At 61.5% G+C, this 21152-nt stretch overlaps 1 protein-coding gene across 1 annotated transcript; it reads right to left on the reverse strand.

Moving 5' to 3' along the window:
* Positions 1 to 1178: 1178 nt before the first annotated feature.
* On the reverse strand, positions 1179 to 18677 carry ATG2A (autophagy related 2A). Its single transcript, XM_014446710.2, is given in 42 exon segments — positions 1179 to 1436; positions 1438 to 1554; positions 1632 to 1781; positions 2518 to 2672; positions 2818 to 2939; positions 3211 to 3293; positions 3479 to 3551; positions 3634 to 3766; positions 3853 to 3937; positions 4022 to 4123; positions 4286 to 4492; positions 4926 to 5061; positions 5322 to 5530; positions 6039 to 6253; positions 6332 to 6458; positions 6608 to 6772; positions 7265 to 7341; positions 7513 to 7583; positions 8735 to 8827; positions 8918 to 9024; positions 9171 to 9251; positions 9354 to 9553; positions 9690 to 9840; positions 10284 to 10441; positions 10544 to 10689; positions 10776 to 10918; positions 11776 to 11935; positions 12032 to 12128; positions 12447 to 12690; positions 12793 to 12951; positions 13386 to 13478; positions 13576 to 13720; positions 13803 to 14040; positions 14468 to 14608; positions 14708 to 14872; positions 14961 to 15057; positions 15342 to 15440; positions 15584 to 15719; positions 16121 to 16223; positions 16301 to 16453; positions 16542 to 16704; positions 18442 to 18677. Coding segments are annotated over 42 exon segments (5787 nt in total). The 5' UTR covers positions 18613 to 18677; the 3' UTR covers positions 1179 to 1319.
* Between the last annotated feature and the right edge of the window lie 2475 nt (positions 18678 to 21152).

Genomic DNA, 21152 nt, shown 5'->3' on the forward strand with positions numbered 1-21152 from the left:
TGCCATGTCTCCCTCACTGAGAAGGGGACACCGGGGACACAAAGGGGAGCTGGGGGCATTTGCGAACCAGAGGCGTCTACAGATGGCCCTAGCGAGGTGAGGGTGCTCTAAGCCCGTGCTTCAGTTTCCCCACCTACCTCAGTGCAGTGCTACTGGGGAGTGGGCAGGGCGGGGCGATCGGAGCAGCCCTCTTCCTTATTTTCAAGAAACAAGGTGTGTGTGTGGGGGGTGCAGACAAGCGTCACTTTCCTGACCCCGTGTGAGTGTCTCCGCTGCCGCCCCAGTGCCCCTGCCCGCCAGCGCCCTGTAGCTGGGACCGAGGACAGAGGCTCCCGCCACTGGGGATGGGGGAGCAGCCCCCAGAGGCCAGCCTTCCAGGAAGGGCCTTAACTGAGCCCCCGGTCCTTGTACGCTGGGCAAGGAGTATCAGGAAGGAGCTGAGGCTCAGAGGCCAGGGGCAGCAGCCTCAGGTCATAGGGCAGGGCCTAAGCCTCCCCACCGCCCTGTGCTCGGTTCAGCACCCTCTCAGCCGCCCCCTCACACCTGGCCCCAGGTAAGGCCGGACGCTGGGCTCTTGCAGGGATGGAGCCACGGAAGTACTCTGGGTAAGGAGGCCTCCAAGGGCCGCCCCGGGGCCTCTCCCCTCCACTCAGCTCCTGCCACGTGAGAGGTGGGCCAGGGTGGCAGGCCCCTGCGAGGGTGGTGAGGAGGAGCTCAGGGCAGCAATTCTGATCCACTGGGTGGGGTGGGTGGAGGGGTGGCGAACCCTGGCGGTGACAGGGGAGGTGCTGGGTGCAGAGGTGGGAATCTGGGTGCCAGCCAAGGCCAAGGCTGAGGCCGGGACAGTGCAGGTACGCAGAACAAGGGGCTGGCGGTGGGCAGTTTATTCCACGTCATGCAGACACTGACCCACACGCTCAGGCGATTAAAAATCATACATTGAACCACACGGCGTCTTTCCCCCCACGTCCCGGGAGACACAGAAAGACACTTGGCTGAGTGGGGTCGGGGTCCGAGGGTTCCAAAAGCCTCCGTCCTGGGCCCAGGCAGCCGTGTGGGCCCAGGTGGTGATGTGGGTCCCGGCGGTGGGGCAGTGTCCTTGCTCCCCAGAGAAAAGTGCAGAGACAGGGCCGAGGCCCAGGCGGGAGTCCCCCTCTCACAGCGACGCAGCAGGCAGGCCAGGCGCAGGGTCCTTCCGGTCCTTCCTGAGGGCCCGGCCCGCCAGGCTGTCCACGCTCTCGGGAGGCGCGGGAGCCGAGGTGCCACTGGCTGGCTGGGCCTGCTGGGCGGGCAGCACCCTGGAGTCCGGCACCTGGTGCTCAGTCCTGGGCCTCCGACCGCCACTTCTGAGTGTGGTCCTTGTGTGCGTCGGGGAGGATCTGGTTGCGCATCCCCCCGAGAAGGTTGGACGTGGCCTCCGTGGCCAGGATGAGGGGGCCGCACCACCGTCGGGGGCAACTGGCGGATCACGCCGCCCACAGCGCCCGTCAGCCCCTTCTGCTCGTGACCCCGAGTCGCCACATCACAGAAGGTCTGAGCCGTGTCCAGGAGGCCCTGTGGAGGGGGAGGTCAGTGCCGGGTCGGGTGGACAGTGGGTGTGGGAAGATGGGGGGCAGGCTGGGCCTCCTTACCTCTCGAACGGTGTCGTAGGCCTTGGCCACGCCCTCCCGGAGGTCAGCTGGCTGCTGGCCCTTGCGCCTCCGCACCGAGCGCTTGTCCTGCAGGGAGCGGGTGATGGGGGCCGCCGGGGACAGGATGTCGTACACCGTCTCGGCTGTGGCCTGGGGAGCACAGGGGACACCAGTGAGGAGAGGTGCACAGGGCAACATGATGGACCCCTAAACCCTAGTCCAGGGGCCCCCTCTGCCCCTCCTCCACACCCGTGCTTTACGCCAGGGCAGGTGGCCTGCGTGCCTCCTCGGGGCGGCTCCTTCCCACCCAACCTTGACTGCCGGTGCCACACTCCAGCTCACGCCCTGGGGTGGCCCTCAGATGCCGGCTTATGCCTCCAGCCTCCGCTCTAGAGCCCTGCTCTGCCCTCATGGGCTGGACGGCAGGGCACAGGCAGCACCCTGATCCCCAGCTTCTGCACGCTCACCTGCCATGACCACCCACCACGCCTGCCCATCCAGCCCCCGTCCCACAGGCTCCACTGCAGGAGCTACTGCCCACAGGACAGCTCCCTGGGGCCCACCAGGGCCTAGAAGGGTGCAGGGCTCGTCTTGGTCTTACTTTCCAGTCTGCAAAAAGCCTCCTTCCCTTCCTTTCAAGACTTGGCCACGAGCAGAGACCCAGTGGGCCACAAACACGGGGGGCACTCAGCCTCCTGCATGGGGGCCGCAGTTGGCTGGGGCGACCCGGCTGTGGGCCCCAGCCAGATACTCGCCTCTCCCGCTCTGTGACTGTTCCTCAGAAAATGTTACATACACCCAGGCTACCCCCCGCCAGCAGAGCTTTGGGGACGGCAGTGGCCACCACGGCAGACCCTCCCGCCCTGCACAGCCAGGCGCCGCTCACCTGGATCGCCTGCACCAGCCGGTTGCTGAGTTCCAGGGCAGCAGAAGCCGTCGACGAGCCAAAGGAAGCTGCCCCCCGTTGCAGCCCCCGCATGAGGCGCCCGTCCTTCCGGTACTGCTCGATGGGCAGCCACAGCAGGTCCCGGAACCCTTGGACTGGGGAACAGGGGTCATCAGAGGTGCCTGAGGCTACAATGCCCCCCCTTCCTACTCTAGGGCCTCCCCTACATACTACCAAAGGCAACGCCTACGGTGCCCAGGAGTGTGGGCCGTCTCCAGAGTCCCAGCGCCAGACACTTACAGAGCTGGACAACTGAGTGCATGGGGCCCACACCCCGCAGCAGGCCGGGCAGCTGGTTCTTGCGGATGTCCTGCAGCCACTCGTTGAGAGCGTAGCCCAGCACCTTGTCCACACCCAGGAGCCTGGGAAGGGAGAGGAGGAGGGCAAGGTGGGCAGAGCCAGACACTGAGGGGTCACAGGGCCAGGAAGACCTGAGGCACCTCAACTCCCCATGTTCCCACCCAGCCCTGTGGCGGGGGTGGGGGACTACTGCACCCATTTTACAGAGGAGAAACTGAGGCCCCAGAAGGTTGATCTCTTGGCCAAGGCCACACGGCCAGTCAGGGACAGAGCAAAGGGACTATCAGGGCCCCGGAGAGAGGCTGGGGGTGCTAGAGCGCGAGGCGGGCTCACCCGTGCCGGCAACAGAGTCGCTTTAGCTTCAGCTCAGAGCAGTTGAGCTGGGCCAGGCCGACGAGGAGGCCAGTGAAAGTGCCCTGGGGAGGGAGAAGGGGTTCGGGTTTACACGATGGGGCCCAGGGACCTGCCCAGCCCACTGGAGGCCGACTCAGTGGCTGATGGTGCCTGGATGCAAGCCCTGGCCTCCTGGGCCCCAAAGAACAGGCCACACCTGAGCAGAACAGGGACCCCCCCAGCCATGGCGCCTGACGGCCCCACTTACCACCTGGTCCATGCTGATGTGCTTGCCCTGGTAATCCAGCCAGATGGGCACCTCAGATGTGAACCGAAACTCCCTGGGGATAAGGAGCAAGGGCCCTTTAGTCGCTGACCTGGCCTGGTGCAGCCCGCCCAGGCCCAGCCCAGCCCAGGCCTCACCGGAAGTAGATGGGCTGCTGCTCGGAGGAAGCGCTTTGGCCACCACCTGCGGCCTCCTGGGTGTCGCTAGTCTCCACGCCCTCAGGCTGCCCTTCCTGGGGGCTGCTCCCCTGGGCTCGGGTCTCAGGGTGCGCTGCAGACGAGACAGACCAGGGGTGGGCCCGGGGAGGCACGGAAGCAGGAGGCCAGGACCCTCCCCGACCAGGTCCAGCCTCTCACCCTCGGCCGAGGTCTCTGCTGGGACCATGGGGTTGATGCCCGCCGCCAGGCTGGTGAAGTAGTCCTTGAGGAAGAGCAGAGCGTCCTGTGGGGCAGAGTGTGGGGCACAGGTTGGGCTCGGGCTTGGCAGCAGGGGGCTCATGTCAGCCTGCCCCCCCCAGCCACTCACCTGGTCCACATTGAGCCGCAGGGGCATCAGCGAGACCCGGAGACAACACTCGGGTGCACTGGGGTTGGTCATGGGGACCACGTGCAGCGCTTTGATGGTGAGCTGGGGACAGAGGGTGACCCCCAGGCTATTCCTTCAGCTGAGCTGGCCCGAGCCGCACCACCCTCCCACGCTCCCCAACAACCCAGGTAGGTGTGTGCGCATGTGAGCTCCCACGGGAACAGGTGGCCCATCCCTGCCAGCGCGCGGCGCTGCCCACAGTACCATGTTGGAGTGGGTGCGCCGCGGCATCCGCTCGCTGGTGTACAGGTACAGGAACTTGTTGATCTTCGAGGAGGGGAGCCGGTCCCGGATCTCCAGCTCCTGCACGATGAACACCTGCCGGGACAGCGGCTGCTCCTCCAGCTCCTTGCCTGGGGCCACGGGGCCTGGGGCCGGCTCCACAGGGTACACCTCATGCTGGAAGCTGACCTGTGGGAGGATGGAGGCCGGAGCCAGGTCAGCAGGGCCCGGACACGGACAGAGGGGTTCACCCCGGGCCCCTCCTCTCCCAGCCACCTCCCTGCGCACAGCTCCATCTCAGACCCACGCGGCTGCCGCCAGGACATCTTTATGTGGCCATCCCACAGGTGTTTCAAACCCACACAGTCAAAGTGACCTCTTGACCTCCTCCCCAAATCTATCCGTCTCTATTCCCACAGCCTTCCCACCTGCCTCGTCACCCTAAGCATAAACCCTGGTCCAGCCCTCGCTCTCCAACCTCTCCATCACCAGGGACGTCAGCTTTGCATCCTCAAAACATCTGTAAAATTCCCTCCACCAAGTAGTTGCCATGGAGCCCTGGCTGAGTGGCAGGGACGGGATGGCTGCTGCTGCCCGCCCCCGCCACCAGCCCCCAGCTCACCTTGCTGAGCTGGATCTCCATGAAGACCTGGTGCTGCCTCCCGCTGCCCCCCTGCACGCGCCAGGAGTTCTGGGGCCGGTTGGGGCCAGAGCAGCGAGAAGGGGAGCCCCTGGGGCCTGTGAGGCCAACTCTTGCCCTGGGAAGAGGGACAGGGGACAAGCTGACACAGGGAACATCCTTTCCTCACCCCTCCTCTCTGAGCAGCCCTGCAGCCTGTGTGGGAGACCCTCTCCTGGGAGGTGGCTGGGTAAGGAAAGAGGAAGAACGAGGCCAGGAAGGTGAGGACGGTTCAGGATTCCAGCTGCTGAAGGTCAGGGCTGGAGCCCCGCCCAGGCCCCCTCTCCTGGGGGGTGAACCCCATTGTCACAGCTGCCACCTGCTCTCTCTCCTTCTTACCTGTGACTGGGGTGGGGGCCAAAGTCTCGACCCCCATAGAGATGCCAGACAAGGGAGACCTCCCGCAGCACCACACGGGTGCTGGGCACTGGGAAGTGGGCAGGCGCCCGCAGCAGGTCGGTGCTGCCCAGCGGCCGTGAGAAGTGCCCGTCCTGCACGGTGATGGGGCCTGGATGCAGCTGCGTCACCACGGGCTCCCCATCCAGGGGCTGCAGGGAGGGGAACACGTGTGGCGCAGATGCCTTCCCCAGGCCAAGCCACCCCCACCGTTCCTCCCTCTTCACCTCTCCCTCCCCGTTTCCGACAGAAGCTGACCTTCAGGGGTCACTGTATCTGAATACTCCGTCTAGGATGGAGCTGAGTGTCCCTTGCACCTGCCAGCCTTGTCTCCCTGGACCTGGGTCTTGCTTGCATGTGACATTCCCACTGGTACTTGGGGACCCGGAGGTCAGCACCCTTGCAGCCAAATGGTCCTCCTTGCCCTCCCGCTAACCACCTGCCCTCTCCTCCGACTCTGACGTCCCAGTCCCCTGCCCAGGACGCATGCCTCTCCTCCTCTGGAAACCCACCAGCTCCTGCAAAGCCCAGGCTCAGGGCTGCCTCCCCAGGAAGACCCTCCCAGCCTCCTGCCTCTCCCATAGCTCCATCTCTAGAAGGGCCCAGAGCTGAGCCACTCTCTCCCACGTCCTGCCCCTACCCAGCTTGCCCACCGCGTACCGGGATGCCCAGGCCGGGCGCATCAAGGATGCAGAACTCGTCACTGTCCAGGGTGTCTCCATCCCCCTCGTTTTCCTTTTCACCTTCCTCGGCCTCTGAGCAGGACCCCAAACTTCCAGCAAGGACCCCCACAGGGGGTAAGGGCAGCTGGGCCCCACTCCGTTCACCTGGGAATAGGTAGACCGACACGGGCGAGGCCTGAGGGAGCGTGCCACCTGTAGGAGAGAGGCTGGTTTGGGGGTGCCTGACACGGTGCTGATTGTGTCCGGTGCCCCCCAGACGCCCCGGCCCACCTGAAGACTGGGTCAGCTCCCGCAGGCTGCGCTCGGTGTCCAGGAGGGCGTCAGTCAGGTCCCGCTGGTTGATGAGGGCCGTCTCCACTGGGGGGCATGAGGGCAGGGAGGCGGGGCTCTCGGAGAGCTGGGCCAGGCAGGGGAGGAGGGGTGAATGAGTGCCAGGAGGGAGAGCAGGCCCCGGGGCTCCCCCCAATGCCAGGTCCCTGGGGGACTACGGCAGGGGAGGGGCCAGGCAGAGCTCTGGTGGCCTGTGTGGCCAGGCCTCACCTGTACCTTCTGGCCGGCGATCTCAGTGGGGCTGGGGGGCCGGGGTGGGGGGTGCAGGTCGCCCGCGCTCGTTACGTACTGCAGCAGGTTGACCAGCAGGGCGCAGGAGTCGGCACAGGTGTGCATGTGCACCACGTTGTTGGAGCAGCGCAGCTCGAACAGAGGCTGGCTCTGTGGGGATGGGGCAGGGGTGCCATCAGCCCGGCTCTGTCCTCTCCACACACAGATAGGACAGGCTAGGCCTCCCTGGGGTGCTCAGCCTGCCCGCCACCCGCTGAATGGATGAGCACACTGAGCCCAGAGAACGGAAGGGGCTTGGCTCTGGGCTGCCCCAGGAAGCGGATGCAATCCCCCGAGAGAAAGGCTACATGAGCCCGTCTCCTTTGCCCTGGGCCCCGCCAGGCAGGCAAGGCCGGTCACCTCCATTCTACAGGCGAGGAAGCTGCCCAACTCCCGTTGCCCTGCCTGCAGCTGCCCTCTAGTGGCGGGACTCACACTGAAGGACACCCAGGATGGGCCGGCCCTTCCCAGGAGAGCAATCCCCACAGCCCAGCTTGGGAAGGGCCAGCAGTGACCATGACCTGAGCCCAGGCCCGAGCAGAAGCAGAGGGTGATCGCCTGCCCTGCGCTGGCGCCAGGGACTCTGGGAGAGGGCGCGCTCACCAGTTTGCCCTCGTTGCTCCCCTTCCAGGTTTTGATCACGAGCTCCAGGAGGTCAACATCCAAGACACAGACATAATCTGAAGCAGAGGAGAGGACACATTCCTATTGGCTCCTCCACGCAGCCCGACCCGCCACCAGAGGGGACAATCGGGGCTTGTGCGTGTGCGCGTGTGGGTGCTGAGAACGGCCATCAGGGGGGGGAGGACATTGGCGGCTGTGTGTGTGGCTGGGGGCCCGGGCCTGCCCACCTCGCCGCAGATCCAGGGTCTCCACCTCACACTTGTCGGACAGGTACAAGGCCGAGTCGTCGAGGATGAACCTGGTGGGGAACAGGGCTGAGAAGGGGCCAGGTGCCCAGAGACAGGCAGATGGACGTCCTCAGCGGGTCCCCAGCCCACAAGACGCTAGTGCTGGGCCCTCTGGCCGTGGTGTTACCTGCACTATGGGGAGAATGGGCCGGGTCTCCCGCATCCCAGGCCCAAACTTATTGTTCCCCAAGCACTTCTAGCTCCTCCGCCTCATCTGGGCCTCACAGCAACCCTGGGAACGAAGGGTCCTGTTTTCCCTCCTACAGTCATTGTTCTTTTAAAACAAGTCCTTATTTTATTTTATTTTTTAAGGGGAGAGACCAAGGGGATCTCTTGTGCCTCCATTCCTCTAATATAATCTAGTTTTTTTTTAAATTTATTTTATTTTATGCAAGTCCTTATTTTAGTGGCAACATAACATAGCTCCTTTAAAATAGTTTAGACTCAGTATAGCAATAAAAAAGACACAATCCCTAATTCCTAATCATAATTCCCAATCCCAAATTCTGACACACATCTCCTTCCAGTGTTTTCTATGAAGCTACACAGAGAAGCACAGATTTTTTCATTAATTTTTAGAGAGAGTGGGAGAGAGAGGGAAAGACAGAGAGAAATATCCATGTGAGAGAAACACATTAATTGGTTGCCTCCTGCACATGCTGACCAGGGCCCAGCTGGGGAGGAGCCGGCAACCAAGGTCTGTGCCCTTGACCAGGATCGAATCTGGGAATCCTCAGTCCGCAGGCTGACTCTATCCGCTGAGCCAAACCAGCCAGGGCTACATGTCGTTTTATGTCTCACTGTTCTCAGTAAACACTGTGCCATGGCATTTCCCCGTATTCTCAATGTTATCCTTTGAGCGACTTTAAAGGTTGGACAGGCCATGTTCACGGACAGGCTGTGATTTGCCGGCATTTGGACTGCAAGTTCTGACTGTTTGAGTTGCACTACAGAGGCCTAGTGTTCCACCTGTCATATCCTTATCCCAGGACAGCCCCCAGCAGTGGGGTCAGCAGATCCAGGAAGGCGGGACCAATTGTGAGGGAAGGATCATGACCCGAATGTACAGAGGCTCAGAGAGTGGCTGAGGACACACAGCAGGTAGACAACACCCTGGGGGAGAGGCAGCTGCAGCCCAGCCTGGGAGGGAGGGGCTGTGTACCTGAGCAGGAAAGTGGAGGTGTCCATGATGATATTACTGGAGAGGGTGAAGGTCTCGGCGGTGACAAGGACACGCACAGGGAGGTAGAGGGGCCTGGGGGAGACAGTGAAGCTGGGGCAGGCTCCTTACACACATGCCAGAGCCTGCCCCCGCCCTGGCACCCAGCCCGCCCAGCCTGGGTACCTGTAGTCCATGGCGCAGGAGAACAGGTGTGTGTGGAGGACAGTGATGACCGTTGGGGGCAGGTAGCCCAGCACGGGGTCATCCAGCACATCTAAGAACTCCAACAGCTTTGGGGACCGAGGTGGGAGAGGTGGTGAAGATAGGGGAGCCTCTTCCCTCCTCTAACCCCCCACCCAGTACGGCCCAGCCCCATGCCCATGGCACCGCCTCCTCCAAGCCTAGAGACCTGTCTGCCCATGCCACGCTTGCTCACCTGGGAGTGCCAGCTCTGTTCTGGCGGGGTTATGTAGTGGCGTAGGGTAGCTCTGGACAGCCGCAGTGTCACCAGGAACTCCTGGGGGTGAGACACAGTCAGCAAGCAGGGAAGCCAGCCCTCCATGCCCCAGGCAGGCAGCTGCCCCGGCCAATGGGTAGGCAGAAGCAGGCGTGGCTGTACCTTGACGTTCTTCTGGGGGTCCAGGTGGATGCGCACAGCGGCGGACAGCATGTGGGGGGCCTGGGCCTGGCCCTTTCGGCCTGAGGCTCCCCACTTGGTCACCCCTTCCTCTGACGGATAGATGGTGGGGACCAGCTGGGCCGGAGGAGTAAAGCTGGGCAGCTCCAGGTGGATGGGCAGCAGGTAGTCATCCACGGTTGCTGGGGAGGCATCTGGTGAGCCCCCGGCCAAGCGAGCTGACCGCCCACTCCACCCAGGGACCACATCCTCCCGCAAGCCCCCGCCCCTGCCCATGGACCCTACAGACGCCCTGACAACTGGCCCACAGCCGCACACCTCGGTGGTAGAGTGTTGCCTTGTCAGCCTCCAGGCTGAAGTAGCCGAGCCCCGGCTGGCCTCGGTACTGGGAGACGCTGAAGAGGGTGCCTTGCTCCACGTCCAGCACCAGCTCCCCGTGCACAGCCTCCAGGGGCCTCCCGCCTTCGTCCTGCAGGCAGAGCATGTGGCTTGGCCTCAGCAGCTGCACAGAGCAGTTCCCACCCGCTCAGGTGTGAGGGGCCTCCCGGAGCCCTGGCCTAACCAGGATCAGCTCAGCATCTACCCAGACTCCGCTGGAGGCCCAGGGCAGCACTTGTCTCGTTTGCCAGAGGGGAAGCATCACCCTGACCAGCCTGCCTCCAGCAGCATGTGGTGCATTCGGACCCCTTAGCACGATGCCTTACACACAGGAGGTGCTAGTAAGCGGCTGACAGGGTATGATGGTGGTGGTGGGGGTGGGGTCAGGTGAGTGTTTCTGGCTGGACAGGCCCCACCAGCCCCCACTGGGGCCCGATTCCCACATTCCCAGCTCGGCGCTGCTCACACTGGTCTTGGTCTCCTGCCAGCGGAAGCTCTGAAGCCAGGGGCTCGCCTGCCCAGGGCTGCCCTCACCTTGGTCTCACAGAGGGCTGTGACGCGGCCCTTCAGCACCGTCACCAGCGTAGAGAAGGAACTCTGGGAGTGAGGGCTCGGGGGCCGGGGGGCGGCCTGCGGCGTGCCTGATGCCCCCACTGAGAAGAACTGGGCATCCTCTTCGTCCGAGTCCGAGTCTGGGGTGAGATCAAGGAGCCACGTGGGAAGGAGCCCTGGAAGCGCCGCCCCGGCCCTGCCCAGCTTTGGGGGCCCAGGACCCCACCGGATGTCCCTCCTACCCAGCTTGAAGGCGGACTTGCACATCTTGAAGTTGTCATGCCAGAAGCCCGAGGGGCCTGGGAAGCCAGGAGGGTGAGTGGCAGGGGCGGAGGCAGGGGTGGGAAGCAGGTCTGCGGGCTCCCACATGAGCAGGTCATTGTTGATCCTGAGACAGGCAGGCGGATGGTGGCTGTCAGGGAGGCCCAGCCCGGCTCCCCGTCACCCCCCCCCCCACCCCATCCGCATCGCCACCTGTTGTAGAGGCTCTCATAGACCTCCTTGCTGGGCAGGAAGACGTGGGCGCTGGGCAGGACCACTTCCAGGCTGCAGCGGGACAGGGCCAGCGCCCGGCTCTGGAAGGCCCTCATCTCTTCAGGATCTCCAGGAATCACCATCTACGTGGGGGGGCGGGAAAGGCCTCTGAGAGCCGCATCCTCACCTCCTATCATTCATCCTTTCTTTTCAAACATTTTTAAATCTAATCCTCAGGGAAGGATGTGTTTGATTTTAAAGAGGATGAGGGAGGAGGGGAGAGGGAGAGAAAAACATCAATCGGGTGCCTACCCTATGTGCCCTGACTGGGATATTGAACCTGCAACCTAGGTATGTGCCCCGACTGGGAATCGAACCTGCAACCTAGGTATGTGCCCCGACTGGGAATCGAACCTGCAACCTTTCAGTGTACAGGACAACGCTCCAACCGAGCCCCACTGGCCAGGGTCATCCCTTCGTTCTCATTGACTCATTCACATGAGCCCCTCTCTGCTAGGGTGACAGCCGTTTCGTGTGAAGTGCTGGCCTCATGCCAATCCTGCTCTGAGGCCTCACGTATGTTAATTCCTTTATTCTCAGGACAGGCCTGCGAGAGGCCACTGTGCCCACTTTCTAGATGAGGAAGCTGGTCCTGCCCAGCACCCATGTCCTCCAAGAGGTTAGGCAATAAGCTGAGATGACAGGGCCACTGCACAGCAGAGCCTGGATTCAAACCCAGACGTACCCCTCAGCACCTTCAGAGAGGACCCCAGGCCTAAAGCACACGGCCAATAAGGGACGGGGTCCCGATCTCCCGACTCTGCCCTCACTTCCAGGCCCCCCGAGCTGGCGTGCTCCCGACTCCCCATCGACACGAGATGATGGCAGAGACGAAGTTCTCGCCGGTGCTGGGTCACGTCACCTGGTGCCCAAAGTAGTCCTTGCCCCCGGCCCAAAGCCACCATGTGGCTTCCACAAGACGCAGGGTCCCAGGCCTCACCTCCTCCGTCTCGTACATGGTCCTCTTGGAGGAGAAGGGCGAGGGCTCGGGTTCCTGCAGCTCACACGGACTCTCAACAGACAGCTCCAGCTCCTCCTCCTTCTCTGGGGCCACTTCCCACTGTGCGCTGTTGACCTGGGGGTTCAGGGTCAACACTACCCTGCCGGGGCACAGGCCTGTCACTGGTCTGCAGGGCACCCCTGGCCCCTGATTCCAAGTGGCCTCCCGCCACCCTCAGTTGCAAAGCCCCACTTACTGGGGCAGAAAGTACGTGTGACCAGAGCCCTTGGGATCTAGGGCCTTGGAGACTCGCAGGCAGGGGACAGGTGGCTTCTCTCCATCTTCGTAGGTGCCTGAGGGGAAAGGGGAAAGATAGGGGGTCACTCTGCCTTTCCCCATTCCTTCCCCAATGCCAGGTGGAGTCAGAGGTGCCTGTCTTTCACTGTTCACAGACCTGTGCCTGTCTCATGCCCACCTGTGCCGGTCTGCAGCAGGACAAGGAAAACGGGTCCACTCTGCTGCCCAGAGCAGGCCCGACAGGCAATACCGGTGCCCAGAGCTGGTGAGGCCGGGCCCAGGTCTGCTCCCATGATCCAGCCTCTTTAGCCCTAAGCCTCTCTCTCCCAGGGCCTGAGCCCCTGCCCCACACGCTGTTTCCCAGGGGCTCTCACCATGGAGGTCGGAGCAGGTAAGTTCCAGGCGGGTGGGGGCTGGGGGGCCAGGCCCACTGCTCAACTCCGACCGGAACTGGGGCTCACTCAGCTCCAGCCGCAGCAGCTCAGCCCGCACAGCCTGGCCTGCCCAGGGATCCCGCTCGGGCCGCAGGTCGGCAATGGGGAAGTGCAGCCGAAGTGTGGCCCGGGGTGCCGACAGCTGCACCACTGTCTCCTGCTTGGCAGCTGGCGGGGACTCCATCTGTGAGAGGATGTGGGGGTCATGCTGCCGCCGCGGCCCCCAGCACGGTGATGGCGAGCCGGGGGACTGTGCCCCACTCCCAGCCTTAGCTGGGCATCTTACCAGCAGGCCGGCAGGTGGCTCGGGGGAGGTACTGGTGGCCAGGTGCAGCAGAGCAGCGAGCCGGTCCAGGGTCCCCAGCTCCAGGTCCGCCTGGAAGTCGGCCAGGGCCAGGGCCAGTTCTGAGTGGCAATGGCAGGCAGCTGTGTGCCGGGATCGGCTCTGAAGTTGAGGGTATTCAGGTCAGCAAGGGCTGTGGGGTGGGCGAGGGCAGGATGGGGAGGGGTCCCCTTGAGCAAAAACAGAACACAGAGCCCTCCCAGCTGTGAGAAGAGCTGGGGCTGGGGACCCTGGAGACCACCACCACCTGCCGGAGGTGGACGATGGTGCTTGCTTAATAAAAGCCACCCACCATTCGCCGCCCCAGAGGCCAGCAGGGCATCGCCACGATGCGCCAGGGAGGGGCAACCAGGCCAAGAAAACAGCATGTACAGGTCCAGATGGATCCAAGGGCCCCCGGATGGGGAGGCGTGCTCTGCTCGGAGCACAGGAGAAAGGTAGAGGGAAGGAGGTACCGGGAGCCTGGGGCTGGGGGTGTGGTCAAGGCACCACAGGAAACAGTCAAGGGCCTTTAGGCCTGGAGGCAGGTGGGTTACCTTGGGCAGACGGCGCAGGGTCTGTGTGAGGCGCAGGTGGGCACAGGGCTGAGCCGAGGCCTGGGTGTCCTGCCTGCTGGGGAAGCTCAGGATCTGGGATGGGACATGGGAGGCAAGAGGCTGAGGCCGAGCCCTGGCGTCCACCTCGACCTCCAGGCCCTGCCCGCACACACCTGCCTTTGGCCCTCACCTCCGTGTACTCGGGCTCCGAAGTGCCCCTGGGCCACAGACACTCCAGCACTTCGAGCTGCCCGAAGTGCACGTCCGTGCTGGTGGTCCGGCGGCCCCGGCCCGTCTGCAGCTCCCAGGACAGCTGCACAGCCGTCCCCGTCAGCCTGCCGGGAAGAAGCTGGCGTCAGAGGGGGGCACTGCAGGGCTCAGGGAGTCTCTCCTCAGGCCCCTGCCTTGGGCTTGTACCGGACATGGCTACAGGGGCAGGCCCTCTGGAAGCGCGGTCGGAGATGCTGGAAGTCACGGGAGCTGAAAGGCCCATCCTTGGCAGCATCAAACTCGGCAAAAAAATGGGTGGTGAGGTCAGGTGGTCCGGAAGACGGGGCGGGTGTCTCAAGCAAGGTCAGGGTCATGCCCCCCAAGGTCATCTTCAGTAGTGAGTCAGGGCGCATGGTGTCCGGACGGGACGTGAGGGCCGTCTTGCCTGAGGGGACAGAGGCTTCACCAGGGGCTCCCAGAGCTCATGGGCCCAGCTGGACTGTGGCTCTGGTAGGACGCTTGCCAGGCAGGGGAGATACGAAGCTTCGTTATGCCAGGAACTGAGCCCAGGCTCAATCAACCCTCTCTAGGGAACGGGGAGGACTGGAGGCAACTGGGAGCACTCAGCCCAGTACCTGACACACACAGGCTCTCAATAAACATCGGCCAAAACACACAGTCCGGCCACGCAGCTCTCACTACCCCCGTTTCACGGAAGGGGAAACAGTCTGGGAGAGCTGAAGTGCCCACCCACGACCACTGACTCTACAACCCAGGCTTTGTCACTGCACCACCAGAGGCCTCCTGGGCGCTCGGGAGACCACACCAGCACCAAGGCCTCTTCCAGTTCCTCCTGCCCCTGGAGCACTCACCAGTTGGGTTGCCCTGGAATGAGAGCCGGCGAGGGGTCATGTAACTGTGCACAGAGGAGCCCAGGTCCACGTCGGAGAGGGAGCGCTCAGAGAGGGCCGAGGCCACACTGCTCGTGAGGCCCGCCATGGAGAAGAAGAGGTCTGCGGGCCAGGCAAGGGGTCAGGGACAGTGGGCTTGGCACCGACTCCTGCACCCACACTAACTACTCCACCAACTGCCGGGTCAGGCCCCACACCCACCATTGCTGTCCAGGTTGACAAGGGGGTTGGTTAGGGGGTCTGGGCTGAGGAGCTCAGCCACCACCCCTGCCTGCAGCTGCTGGTTCAGGTCCTGTTCAATTAGCCACAGGTCTTCAGCACCTAGCGGGCGGCTCTTGTTCAGCTTGTCGACCAGGGACTTGGAGTCTGTAAGGGAGGACACTTCCTGGTGTCAGTCCAGCCTGGCTGGCACTTCTCCAACCATCCCATCCCCAGGACTGCCCATCGGCCTCACCTGCAAGGCTCATGGCACTGAGTAGGTCCTGGAGCTGCTGGAGTTGCCGCGGGGTCAGGAGCAGGTGCAAGAAGCCCACCTGCCCGGCCACCTCCAGCTGGGGGCAGAGGGAGCAACCTTGGAGCCCACACCTGCCCACCAACCCCTGAGAACCACTACCAGCTGTGCTCATCCTGAGGATGCAGGAAGCCAGTTGCCCGGCTAAGCTCTCTCACCAACTAGCTGTGACCCTTGACCTCTCTGAGCCTCAGTTTCTCCAGTTGCCAAGAAGGCAGTAACTTCCCCCATTCAGCGACCCCCACCTTGTCACAGGGAGGATAAAAACTGCTGAGCATTCTGGGAGGAGCACGCTCCCTCCTCCCCAAGGGCCCAAACACTCACCTTGGGGCCTGGGAAAGCCTCGTTCTGCTTCAATTTCACTGTCAGCTCCACGTACCCTGAGCAGCTGCCGACCTGCAAGGGGGGATCTGGGGATCCTTCCTGGGAGGCAAGAGGATGTAAGAGGGGAGGGGTCAAGAAGATGACAACAGAGTGGTCAGAAGGGATGGAGGGGCAGAGGGGTCAAGGGCACCGAGGGCAGGGATTAGAAGGAGGCAGAGACTGTGGGATCAGAGTTGGCCCACCTGTCGGGGAAGCTCCTCGAAGCGCAGGCAGACTCCCGCCAGCTGCAGCAGCTTGTGCAGGAAAGCAGGAGGCTGGTGAACATCCACTGGGGGCGCCTGGCTTGGGTCTCGCACTGCCTCGTCACAGTATTCTAGTCTGGGGAGCGTAGGGTCAGCCTTTTCCCTGCCCTCCCCCCCACCCCGTCCCCCGGTGTGGAGCCCCTCTGCCTGCACAGCATTCTGTTCTAGGGGTCTGGGGTCATGGAGCTGCCCCACCACAGCCACACCATCCTGCACCTCCACAGCCAGTCCTTGCTCCCCAAACCTCAGCATGTAACCTGATCCCTGGCACCCCCTCACCCCTGCCACTCTGCACCTTCACCACCTGGACTCACTCCCGCCCACCTCCCCCTTGCTGTGGCCACTGCCCAGGCCCACCCATATTTGCTCTGCCACTTCCCAGGAGCCTAGGCTGGGGGTGGGGTCAGGGCCAAGGCCATTTGATAGCCCTCACGCTCCCTCTCCCTCATGCCAGGCACCGGCCAGGCAGACCCCTACCTCTGCACATGGACTTCCACTGCCACACCATGCTCCCCGTCGCCCGGTGAGTGCTCCACCCTCACGACAGTGTCCAGGAAGGTCACCTTGATCCTTCGCAGCACTGAGGGGTGAGAAGGGTCTCAGGGCAGGCAGAGCTCTCCCATGGGGTCACGCGGCGGCCTGGCGGGGCCGGCTTACCAGTCTCGATGGTCTGGGCGAACATCTCCAGGCCCTCCAGGGGTTGTGGCGGCTCGGAGGGCTCAGGCAGCCCATCCCGCAGGCACTCCTGAGCCAGCTGCAGGCTGGTGGTCATACACGAGGCCCAGCTCTGCGAGTCAGCAGGCCCTGGTCCTGCGAGGAGGCCCGGTCAGCTGGAGTGCCCAGGCCCACTCCCACCACTGGCTCTCCCGCTCCTGCCCCAGCCTTACCCTGCCCTCACCTGGGCCATGGCGGGGCTGCAGGGTGAGCTGGAGGCCTGACACGAGAATGGTGCAGTGGTCTGTGAGCAGCGCGGCCCAGGGCACGGCTACTTCGATGGAGCCCACAAAGCCTTCCACCAGCTCCAGCGGCGATTCCATGGACTCCAGCACCTCGTTCACAGACTGCAAAACCCGGGGGGCAAAGCTGGCTCAGGAAACCCCACACCGGCGTCTCCCGGCCGCTGTCTCCCTTGCCTGTCTGCTCTACCTTGGAGAGCAGCCCCGCGCTCCCAGATCTCCACATGCTACCCACAAGGCCCACCTCTGCTCATGCTGATCCCTCCTTGTGGCCCAATCACTGCATCACCTAATGTGCCCAATATTTTAAGCCAGGGGAGGGGGGAGCTGAAGGATGAGGAGGAGAAAGCCAGGAGGAGGGGCTAGAAGATGGCGTGTTCCAGGCTTGGGAGCAACACATTCATAGTAAAGGCCTGGCAGGAGGTGCAGTGGCACCCCACGAACTCTGGTCAAGCAGACACAAGCATGGGCCTGACCTGAGCTGAGGGGATGCCCCCCAACTCCAAACACGTGGTGTAGCGGTACCTCTCTCTAAGGCACAGGTGAACCCCCTATTCCCACCGATGGGGGAATAGTGTCCCTGGGACCCTGACCTTTCTCCTCATCCCATCTCAGGGTCCCCAGGCTTCCACTGGGGTCTTCAAGGTAGAGCTGCAGGCAGAGCAGCTGGGAGGAGGGGCTGCTATTGAACAAGCACCTGCATCCCCCACCCCCCAGGGCGAAACTAGGTAGGAACCAATTCAATCTGACAGGGCTGGGTGGGGAAGGAGTGTTTCCTGGGACTAGAAGCAGGAAGAGGCAGCTTAGCGATCGATCGATTGAAAAGGCTTCCTGCACTGGGACTCACAGGCAAGCGGCTATGGGAGCCCCCGCCCCCCCCAACTCTAGGTTCAGGGGACCTCACTTACTCCACATGCGCCCAGGAAGACCTGCCTACCTCTAGAGCCCAGCGCTCCCTGCCCAGATTGCACTGTGCCCAGCCAGAAAACTGAGCAGCCCTTGCCCCCATGCCCATCCAGTGCCAGCCCTGGGCTGGTGCCTCCGATTGGTGGCTCCTTTGCAACTTTCCAGGTCAGCTGAGCTGAGTCACCGCCCCCAGACTCAGGTCAGACCCAGACCTTACCTCTCTCTAGCTCCCAGCATCTCCCCTGCCGGCTTCCTGCCTGGGGCCAGACCTCTCCCCCCTGCCCTGGGGGCTTCCCTCCAGGTGGGGAGGCTAATCGACAATCCCCTCCCCAAACTTGACCCTCCCACTCTCCCCAAAGCAGGAAGTAGGCAGCGCGGCAGCAGTCACACGAGGTGTTGATCAACACGGGCGCTGACGCGGTTGTTGACATCCACATCCGGAGGCGAACCCAACCCACTGGGCCCGGGATTGTAGGGTCAGGAGGTCAGGGTACCTTCCCCACAGGTGTCCTCGGAGGACTGCGCACCCCTGACAGTCTCCTCTGTCCAGCTGCATGGCTGCAACTCTGCCCCTACCCTGGCCTGGCCCTACCGGCACCCCTCGTCCTCCGCTCCCACCTCACCCTCTCCTTCGTCCCTCGGCACCATACTCCTCCAATCAGGCCCAGACTCAATGTGCTGACCCCGGCGTCTCTCCGCCAAGTGACAACCCTCCCCCCGGCCTCAGTCTCTCCTCCTGAGAAGTGGCCGCAAGGAACCCCTTCCCGCTCTGGAGGCGACCAGCCGGGTCCCTCTGACGCCTGAAAAGGGCCGGACTTCCACGACCTCAACACGCCCGGTACCTGGTCCCTCGGCCCGACCCCTTCGCCGGGAGCCTCGAGTCGCCGCAGCCCGGGGCCCCCCACCGCCCCCCCGGGCTCGGGCCTGGCTCCTCACCCAGATCTCCAGGTGGATATCCCGCAGGGCAACGCTGCCCTTGTACAAATCGAGGCTGAGCTGGTCCAGGCTGAGGTGCTCCTGGAAGAAGTGACCCAAGTAGTGGTGCAGCAAGTAGCGGCAGACGCGCTCCTTCACACAGTTCGACCATGGCCACAGCCATCGTGACATCTCGGAGACCGCCGAGCCCCGGCCGCCTGCGCTGGCCGCCCGCCGCCCGCCGCGGCTGCTGGGTTCACTAGAGCCTCGGGTTTGCCCCGCCGCTTCACACAGCGCCAGGCCGCGCCCCGGGGCGCTCGGCCACGCCCCCCACGCTCACCGCAATTGGTCCTTGCAGAGGGCGAAGCCTACTGATTGGCCGAGGGGGGCGGAGCCTTCAGGCGCCAAAAAAGGACTGGGCGCTCTGCGTGATATAATGCTCCCAATCTAGATTTACGCCTGCGTATAAATTCTAAGGGGGAGGACCTTTAACCTTCCTGCTACAGGCTCCCGGGGAAGATTTGGAGGTGCCATCCCCGCAGAGGAATGCGCATGTGCTGACTCTCCCAATTACTTGAAGTTGTTGGGTACGACTTAAAGGGACAGTGTCTCATAAAACTTCGTAGAAAGCTTCTCAGGGAAATAAAGTCAGTACGAGAGCCCCAGCACGGTAGAAACAAGTAAACAAACATTTGCATTTACAAAACGCTTTACCATCCTTTATTTTTTTCAACCCGAATAACAACCTTCTAAAGTAGAGAGTATATAAAAGAAAAAAATAGAATAAAGTAGAGAGTATATAAAAGAAAAAAATAAAATAGAGAGTATAGTCACCATTTTACTGGTAAGAAAATAGACATAAAGGTTGCTGCGAGTGCATCACCAAGGTCTTTTTCCACTCCTCCCACGAAAAGCTTGGCAGATTTACTGACCCTCCCTTCTTCTCCAGGTGGTCAGAATTCCATTCCCTCTTTGGAATAATAATAGTTTTTTTCATATTTCTAATCCAAAAATTAAATAAAGAATGGATTCTAAATCCCTTGAGTAGGGATCTATTGTTTTTGCACAGCTGGTGAACAAAGAATGGTTTTTCCATGTTTAAATAGTTGGAAACTATGTAAAATTCACAGGCCAGTGTTCATAAATAGCTTTAGTGCAGCGGTTCTCAACCTGTGGGTCGCGACCCCTTTGGCAGGGGTCGCCTAAGACCACCCTGCATATCAGATATTTACATTATGATTCATAACAGCAAAATTACAGTTATGAAGTAGCAACGAAAATAATTTTATGGTTGGGTCACAACATGAGGAACTGTATTTAAAGGGCCAGAAGGCTGAGAACCACTGCTCTAGTGGGTCCTGGTCAGGTTAGTTGGTTAGAGCATCCTTCTGATAAGCCAAGATTCCAGGTTTGATCTCCTGTCAGGGTACATAGAAGAAGCAACCATTAGATGCATAAATAAGTGGAGCAACAAATCGATGTTTCTGCCTCTCTCTCTCTCAAGTCAATAAATACATTTAACATTTTTCTTTTAAAAAACGTTTTAGTGGAACACAGCCATGCTCATTTGACTAAGAACTGTCTAAGGCTGCTTTCTTGCTCCAGCAGCAGAGTTGAGTACCTGAGACGGAGGCCTGCAAAGCCTAAAGGATTAATTTTTTGGCCTTTAACAGAAAAAGTTTGCAGATTCCTGCTCTACAGGGTGGGTCAAGCACCTAGAGGTACCCAGAGGACATTGTAATTCTACTTTAGCCTTGCTAGGGAGATGCACTTAACTGCAATCTAATGGCAAAAGCCAGTCTGAAGCAAGGGCAACTCCCCTGGCCAAGGGGCAGAGACCTGGATGCCAGGCCGAGTTCTATGCGGCCTCAGGCAAGTCACTGCTCCTCCCTGAATCTGTGAGCGGGGTTTCGCCCCTGTCACCCGGGGTTGGGTGAGTAGGAGGGAGGAGTCCGGAGAGGGATTGAGGACTAGCCTCCAGGAGAACTTTGGGAGACACTGGGAAGGCCCCACTCAAGGAGGCAGGCTAATAGGATGGCCACTTGGAAATGCTTATAGAATGATTCAATAGATCTGCCTGTCCCCATGACAGAGCAGGGGCACTGCTGTGTTCATCAAATGTTTATTAAATAGATAATAATAAAAATAATGCCTTAGCTGGTTTCACTCAGTGGATAGAGCATCGGCCTACGGACTGAAGGGTCCCAGTTTCAATTCTGGTCAAGGGCACATGCCCGGGTTTCAGGCTCGATCCCCAATAGGAGGTCTGCAGGAGGCAGCCGATCGGTAATTCTCTCTCATCATTGATGTTTCTATCTCTCTCTCTCCCTCTTCCTTCCCCTCTGAAATCAATAAAAAAATATTTTTAAAAATTAGACATTATGAGTTGAGCCTGTGTGATGTCCTGGGCTCTGGGCTTGTCACTGCACTTGCATTACCTCATCGGCTCTTCCCCGCTGCTCACAGAGACGCTATTAATATCCCGTCTTACAGGCGAGGAAAACAGACTGCGTGCCTAAGTGCCTGCGGAGAGAGTGGATGATCCCAAAGGCAGTGGGAATAGAAGCGCATATTCCGGAGACGAGCGAATGCTGTCCTTGTGTCCCGGCCAGCGGGGACGACCACTTCCCTGCAGTGGGGATAGGGTGCACCATGTGCAAAGGTGGAGGACACAGGACCGTGCCCAATATTTAGGCCCCGAATCTGGGGCAGCAGCTTCTCCAGGCCGGCTT

Source organism: Myotis lucifugus, unplaced genomic scaffold, assembly GCF_000147115.1.
Source record: "Myotis lucifugus unplaced genomic scaffold, Myoluc2.0 scaffold_562, whole genome shotgun sequence".
Lineage (NCBI taxonomy): Eukaryota > Metazoa > Chordata > Mammalia > Chiroptera > Vespertilionidae > Myotis > Myotis lucifugus.